This window comes from Accipiter gentilis, chromosome 5 (assembly GCF_929443795.1).
Source record: "Accipiter gentilis chromosome 5, bAccGen1.1, whole genome shotgun sequence".
Classification (NCBI taxonomy): domain Eukaryota; kingdom Metazoa; phylum Chordata; class Aves; order Accipitriformes; family Accipitridae; genus Astur; species Astur gentilis.
The window spans coordinates 10,348,055-10,355,876 of NC_064884.1; the positions used below are offsets into that span (position 1 = coordinate 10,348,055).

The window sequence follows — 7,822 nt, forward strand, 5'->3', positions numbered from 1 at the left end:
GGTTTATAAATAGAAATGTGACACCAAAATACGTATTTGAAGCTTATTCCGTCTTGTGTCACACAATACCTTTAATGTATCAGATTCTGCTAATGTGCCCTTGCTGTTGATGTTACTTTCAAATAGTACCTCAAAGAAAGCTCATCATGTATTCTCTAGAGAAACGCTGGCCTTGAGTGCAGCAGGGTTTGACAGAAAAGGAAGAAATATAAACAAATTAACAACATTTGTCTGACAGCTGTGTTTAAAAATACAAAGCCAAACACTAGTTTTGCTTAAATATCTTTCTTCCTTTCTAAAACAGTTACAGAACTTCTGCTAAATATCCAATAGGCCAAGAAATTCCTGTTGTCATGGTGCCCAGAGCAGTTAGTGAACAGGCAGCAGCAGTGGTGCAGTCCTCCCTGCACCTCCAGGCTCCAGCTCTATTCTGGGGCACTGTGTCTACGCCTGAGCAGGTTGTTTCATTTCTAGCCCACCCACTTGTTGGCCTGTATCCTTAGACTACTGGTGGCTTTCTCTTTTTTTTTTATTTTTTTTTGTTGTTTTATTCCTCTGAAGTAGCCTGTCACTTGGCTTTGATTTGGTGGACTGTGGTGGGGTCATCCTAATAAATGTGCTAAAATTCCCCTCCCTTGCACTTTGCATTGTTTTCCCTCTACTGCTTCCCTCCTTCCTTTTGCAGGTATGTACATGCAAACGGCATGGACATATAATTAAGTGCAGATGTTTGATCCTGACCTAGTGTGGACTGCTGCCAGCAGTGATTTTGGTGGTGTATCAGGCAGCAGGCACAACAGTCTAAAAACCACCCTTTGCCGGGGGCAATTGCAACAGTTTCCATGGCAGCTTGGAGGCCCCTTGAGCAGAGCTCTCTACAGGCAGCAGCTTTTTGGGTCAGGTGGCTTCAGGTTTTTACTCCAAGCTACAGACTAGTTTTGAGAGCAAAAAAATTACAAGAGAGGATGAAGGCCAGTAGGAGCAAGTTGACTGTACATATTGCTTGAGTCCTCTTGACCTTATCCTGCACAAAAATATTAGTAATTCTTCCCAGGATTCTCCCCAGGATCCATCATGTATTGTCTTCAGAACCTGTTTTCTCCACCTTACTAAGGCGTTGATTGCTTTTGCTAAAGTTAAAATGCTAAATGTGTTTTTTTCAGGCCACACTATTGATTCAAATCATGTCAAACAAAAGTATTTTCAAACACTTCTGTTACTAAGTTTTTTATCCTTCCTGCTATCCTTCCTTTTTTCACAACATGGAACCTTATATGTTTTGTTTCCAGATTCCTATTTTACTATTAGGCTTCTGCAGCAGGAGCAGAGCTGTAGGGACAACAGAATGGCTCTACAGTAAGCTGAGAGATGTTTTTACTATACAGGCTACTAGACACTTTACCTAGATATGAATTTCAGGTTTATAAAAACAAAGGTTTTAGGTAAAATATTGCTAGCCCTTATGATTCTAGAGAAAACTTGAAAACCATGGCTAAAGTTCTTCCCAAAAGCTCAGAAGCCAGACACCAATGAAAAAGAATTCCACATTTCTTCTGCAAACATTTAACTATCAGGATTTATGAAAACTTGACAGTATTGTTTCAGAATAGAACAACATTTTGGAGGTATTTTATAAATATTTGCAATCCTAGTCTATACGCTGTCACAGATGTAAATACTATCTTCAAAAAGCCACATTCTCTTCAGTATTTTATCTTAAACAAAGGGAAATAAAGTGCAAATAAGCCAGTGCCTTTATTTTCTCTCCCTCTAAATAAAAGCACACATTTCTTTTGTTCCACTGTAAGTGACACTGTGGTTAAGGTGAGGAGAAACAAACACATTCCTAAACTGTGCCTAGCTCACCAAGTATTAATGCTATAGGTAATTTTCAGGTCCATTTCTAGCACTATAAACTGTAAATTACTCCAATCTCAGGATAAAATATTTCGGCTTTTTGTATACAGTAAATGAACTATTGCGGAGGCATCCCATGCGTATCAATGATTCAATACAGAGTCTAGCACAGGAAAAATGCATTGTTCGTTTATATGGTTGTTTGGCATGCCTGCTGTGTAAAGGTGCAGAAAGGCCTGTTTCTTCCTGTATCAGAGTTACTTTTTCCTTATCAAAGTACGAAGACATTTCAGTCAGAGAATAGTGCCAACCGAGTCATTTATTTTAGAGAAATCTGTTTTATAACATAGGCTTTAGTTTAAAAAAAAAAAAAAAAAGTTATTCAGGGAAATCAAAGTTACTGTTCTGCCTGTAGTATTCAAGATGTGGTGCTTTTTAGGGCTGTGCTAGTGTTATCTTGTATTACAGAGGAGGCAAGGCTCCTTAAATAACACTTCCAGAGAACTCTTCAGATTTGACCTGGTCGGGGTTTCATTCCGATTAGTTAACAGGTAGGCATGTGTGCCTCATTTTGGAAGACAGATGCCTGCTTGGAATACTGTACACAGCCAGGCAATTTCTGTGAGGATCTAAATCAGGATGGTGCAAACCCAGCTCTTTAGATGTTGTTTTCCAATAATATGTTGAACAGAAAGAGCCCAGTTGCCTAGGTAACAAGCCAGAGTCACTGAGCAAGGTTCATTTTAGTTAATGAAATGATAAAAGGAAAAGAATGATGGATCCAGTTGTTCTAAACCGCTACCATGAATATGGGGATAGAGAAAGTGCATGTTTAAGGTCAGCAGGGAAGCTGTTTCAGGCAGGCTGTCCTAACTGGGCCGAGGAAGTAAAACCCAGAACGGTGAGAAAATCAGTGTGCTCTGAGTGGCTTCGCTAACAATGCCTGGAGTGTCAGATGTGCTTGGGAATGCTGTTTAGGTTTGTTTTGGGGTATTTTCGTGAGCAGCCCTGCCCAGACGTGGCAGTTGGGGTGGATGGGGCCTAGTTGTGGGGGACATCTGAGGGGTGAGGGGTGGTTACTGGCTGTGAGGCTGTGGAGAAGCTTCCAGAAGGAGGTGGGCAGCACACACCAGCAACAGCCAATTGTGAGGTGCCACCTGTCTGAATGAACCAATCAGCTGGGTGTTCTTAGCCCTGTAGCAGAGGGTGGGAGGAGTGTGTGGTAGGAGTGCTGCACACCCTGAGGAGAGACCCTAGGGCGCTGGCCTGCCTGGGTTCTCCCCTGGACAGGGAGGTTGTGTAACTTCTAAATCTGTGATTAAAGTGTGTCTGAGTCGATCTAGTCCCCACACTGCCAGTTTGGTTTTGAACAGTGCGATTGGAGCATGGCCAAGAGCGGTTGCATGGCCATGCAGTACTTGAGAAATAAAACATGGTAGGAAATGGCTGTTTGGAGATTAGCTCTTGTTCCAGACTCATTGAAGCGGTGTAGCTTTAGAAATACATCCTTTAAAATTGAAGAGTTACCTATATACTGTCCTGTCACAGACTAAAGGAATGTCCTCGTTTGATTCAGACATACCCCATGTGACAAGTGAGGTGGAGGCTTTCTCACTTCTGAAGAGAAGTGGGTAGCAGCAGTGAATTTTAAAATGGATGCTATAAATGGCAAGCTAAAACTCCAAGTGCTAGTAATTGCAGCTAATCTCTTGCACACATCGGGTTATCTGAAATTCATGGCATGTGAAAGAAAATGAAGAAGGCTGAGTGAAGCAAGAGGAGGATACAGAACCTTTTCTTAACTCAGGTCTATTGATCTGAATACTAGTGAAAGCTAAAACCATTTTAAAAATACTACCCTTACCAAAGATATTAGAGATGACATTTTCTGCTCTGTAGATAAATGAGGAAACAACTCTAACTGTCTACTGCTTTTAGCAAATACTGATTTCCTGCTTTCTTAGCTTGCAAAAAACATGCTGCTTCATAGTGTTCACTGAATGGTCTGTCACTTGAGCAAAGTGACGGAAGATCAATGAAGTCCTGTTGCAAAGTATTAGCATCTTAGTGAAGATCTGAGCCCCTGTAGTCATATAAATCGCAGGTAGGGAGCAGTTCTGTAACACTTCCTTCCCTACCTCCTGCATTAAATAAGGAGTAAAATGCATGTATCCTATAAAGAGTTTCTATGGAGCTGGATTGTTTAATTGTATTTTCATAATTTGTGCTTTATCCTTATTCATGTGAGTCTACAGAGCTGACAACAAATAAAGTTTGCTCTGTGCAAAGTTTGCAGAGTTACTTTCTTCATGCAGTGGAACTTGGGAATTGGAAGCAGCCATGGATGAATTTTGGTCTTGTATACAGTTGTGAAGGCTGGGCAAGGAATATATGTCTCTTGGTTTTGTCTAGGACAAGCTCACCTTTAAAATGAAAAGAAGCAAAGTCTGTTCACTCGTGGATATCACATTAGTCTTCTAAAAATAATACAGATTTGTTTTAAGTAATTCAGTATTTCAAATACATGTTCTTTTTTCTCCCTTAAGTACTTTTCTGCTAAATAAACAAGGGGCTTTTCAGATTTTTCATAATATGGAGCAAAATGGACTGTCTATTACTAGGCTTCTTTCCTTCTGTTGAAATATCTGGTCTGCCTTTAAGGTTCCAGTGCAGAGTGGAAAGTTGGGTTCTCCTGTTTCACTCATGTACTCCTATTCCTGTGTTATACTCCTTACTGGAAAGGCTTCATCTCCTAAAACAGGCGAGAAGAGAGGTTGTTCACAACCTGAAGCAAAGAACAAGAGGTTTGAAGATGTGTAAACATCTGACAAATATTTATTATTTTAATTGCTGTATACTAAATTAAGGCTTGTCACACTTTGAACATGAGATACCCATACCTGGTTTGTGTTTGCTAGGCAGTCTTTCAATACAGAGCCTCTATTTTAGCAATCAAATAGGAAGGGGCTCACATAGCTCTTTGGCACTGCAAGTCTATAATCCACCAAGCATATCCTAGGGTTATATTTCAAAATACATGAGTACTAGGACATACCTGCTTTCTTAAAAAAAGTATTAAGGATATATACTTCATAATCAAGAGACACTGCATGGAGTTTGAAGACCAAGGTTAGTTGCATAGGTCCTGAATACAGGTTTGGAACTGTCCGTGCTAGTGATGAGACCAATCTTACGAAGGACTAGCACAGTTTGGAGGAAATTACTTGTCTCTTATAACCAGCTAAAGACATTTGAGATGTTTTGCAGTGGTACATTGTGTCAGAAATTGGCTTAAAAAAACCCAACCAACCAAAAAAACCCTCTTGCTACATAGGGTCTCTAACAAGATACATTTCTGTATCTCGGGTGTGTTTTATTTACTGGCTTACAACAAGCAATCTCTAGGCACAATTTTCATTATAAAGTCATCAAAATTAAGTCTCGCTGCAAGAACATTCCTTTTTACAATGCTCAGTGTGATTATTTTTTTTTCAATGGATTAATTAACATAGATGTTAAGACATAACTTTGATGGTCTTCAAATTGAAATTTAAATGAATAATGATATATTTTTTAATACTAATCACAGTTAGGTATCTATACCAGTTTATGCATCATTAAAATTATAAAAAGTAATTTTGTGGAAATATTTTCCTTAAATATGGTACACTAAAATACTTTCTCTTTCCTAGTTCTGAGACTTTAGTGCAACAGAAGATACTGATAAAGTATTTTCTGTAAATAAACTTCTCTGGAAGCAGTGTTGTCTGCTGCACTTCAAGTGTTTGTGCACCTCCTTTTACCATACAATAGTTTTCACTACTGTGAATTCACAAATTACTCCAGGATACAAATATAGTGTGTGTGTGTGTAGGAGCAGCCATTGCGCTGTCAGCTTCCAGTCTTGATTACCTTATGGTAGTCTGTGTTCAGTACTATTTTTTAGTGTGCTGTGGAAGAAGGCAAGCACCAGCATAATTAAAGATTGTATTGTAATGCAAATACCTGCAAAATCACCACATAAGAATGAAGAAAGCCTGCATAAAATTCAGTATTATTACAATGTAGTATTGCTTTGTGACATCATTTTGATTTTGTTTGCTTTATGTCTTTTTGCTGGTTTTGAACTTACTCATTTTTGTTTCAGTTTCCATTTCTTTTAGTTGTCAGAAAAGGGTAAACTGGCTATTAGAATTCTTTCTTCATAATATTTTTCAGTTAGAAGGGTTTTTAGGTCCTTGCTAAAAGTGTAGTCTTGAATCTGTAAAGCTAATACATATCTATTTTAATGCTATTAATAAGCACTTAAAAAGGATTATTGAAGTAAATCTGCTTTAGCCTTTAGTCATATGTGTTTTTATGTAATATTCTGTAATAACTTCTTGACATATTGACACAACTTAAATAGGTTTTTTCCTTTTAAATGAGAAAAGGAGAGAAAACAGAGAAGAACTAAACATATTCTTTATATGCTAACCTTCTTACTTTTTTATATGCTAACATTCTCACTTTTCTTGCAGGAAATCCTGGCTGAGTAAAGTTGGAAGCCCAAGTTCTCGCATAGATCGAACAAATTTTTCCAATGAAAAGGAGATTTCCAAGCTTGACTTCTCAGGATTTAGCACTAGATACTAATAGAAGAAGACATCACTAAGCACAAAACCATGATGTTTCTGCTGCATGATATTTTTTGTGCCTCCATAAAATGTCACAAGAGTATTTGGATGCTTTCTGTACTAGAGATAAACATAAATGGTCCCTGTTCACATGAAGTAAGAATTCTTAGTTGCTGTATTAGACATTTTACACCATGACTGTCAATATCTAATATCTAAAATGCTAATATCTAATTTATTGCATCTTGAAAGCTGGATAAATGGTTAAAAGTGCCAGTGTTCATTTGTGCACAATGAGACTTGTTATATATAACCATATGGCATATAATCTTTACACTGTGATTCATGTTTTACATGCAAAATAATTAATGTATGTTCTACTGTTTGTAACCTCACCAAAAATACTTAACTATAGAGCTGGAACACTAAGAGTTCTATTGTAACAGCTCTGTATTATAGATCATGTTATTTGTGATAATTAGTTAAGATATAGCGGTACTTTAAATTAAATGTATTTTATCTAACCAGCTCTGGTTTAAAATTCTCTGTAATTATGCAGATAAGTCTTGGAACAAGATGATGAAATATGTGGCTTCTCACCCCTTTTTCCTTGTCTACCTACAGCTTACATCCATACTGACTATAAAGGATGTTTTGATCTTCTTGCTTTTTTTGATGTTCTTACTAAAGGAAAATAACTGAAATCTTCAATTTATTGATGTATATTTGCTCCTTAGTTAACAATGTATGTTGGAACCTGATTTAACATGATGCATCCACACACATCATATCAAGTACGTGAAAGGTCCTGAGAAACTTGAGTTATGTGCTTGCAATAAATACTGGATAAGTCTTTGCAGTATTGTGTCTAATTCTCATATGTAGTGCTTTTTTCACAGGCACCAAGGAGTCTATCAGAGCTGGAGCAGACCTATATCCTCACTTCTCAAGGACTTCTGTGTCAGGATTAGTACATACTGGAAGAGTTTGGTTAGATCTCTCATATATCCAAGCAGGGACCTGCATGATCTGGCAGTATTCTCAGTTAATCAAGATTGGTGTGATCATGCTATGCTGGAGGCTCAGGCTGTAAGTCCCTGTGAAAAGTGTGTAGTACATGAAGTGCAGTAATACTGCAGTAATGTGATCATGCGGCCTCGGCTTGGCTCCGAGCATGGGCAGAGTCTTCTGTTGTCTGCCTGCTGTCTATCTAAGATGCCCTTCATGGGGATAATTAAGCTGGTATTTCCACTGCCTGGGCTGTATCTCTTCTAAGGGGAGGTAGTGTCAATTTAGGCTAATCATCGAATTTGCGGTTTGTTTTTTTTTTTTTTTATTTCAGGAGAGGA

At 38.1% G+C, this 7,822-nt stretch overlaps 1 protein-coding gene across 2 annotated transcripts in view; it reads left to right on the forward strand.

The window, feature by feature from the left end:
• Positions 1-7,332, forward strand: part of ACYP2 (acylphosphatase 2) — a 46,469-nt gene extending 39,137 nt beyond the window's left edge. For both annotated transcript variants that reach the window (XM_049800742.1, XM_049800743.1), the window contains one exon: positions 6,378-7,332. In XM_049800742.1, coding sequence (XP_049656699.1) covers positions 6,378-6,492 — 115 coding nt within the window. In that variant the 3' untranslated portion in view covers positions 6,493-7,332. The remainder of the gene's footprint in view (positions 1-6,377) is intronic.
• The last annotated feature ends 490 nt before the right edge of the window (positions 7,333-7,822 follow it).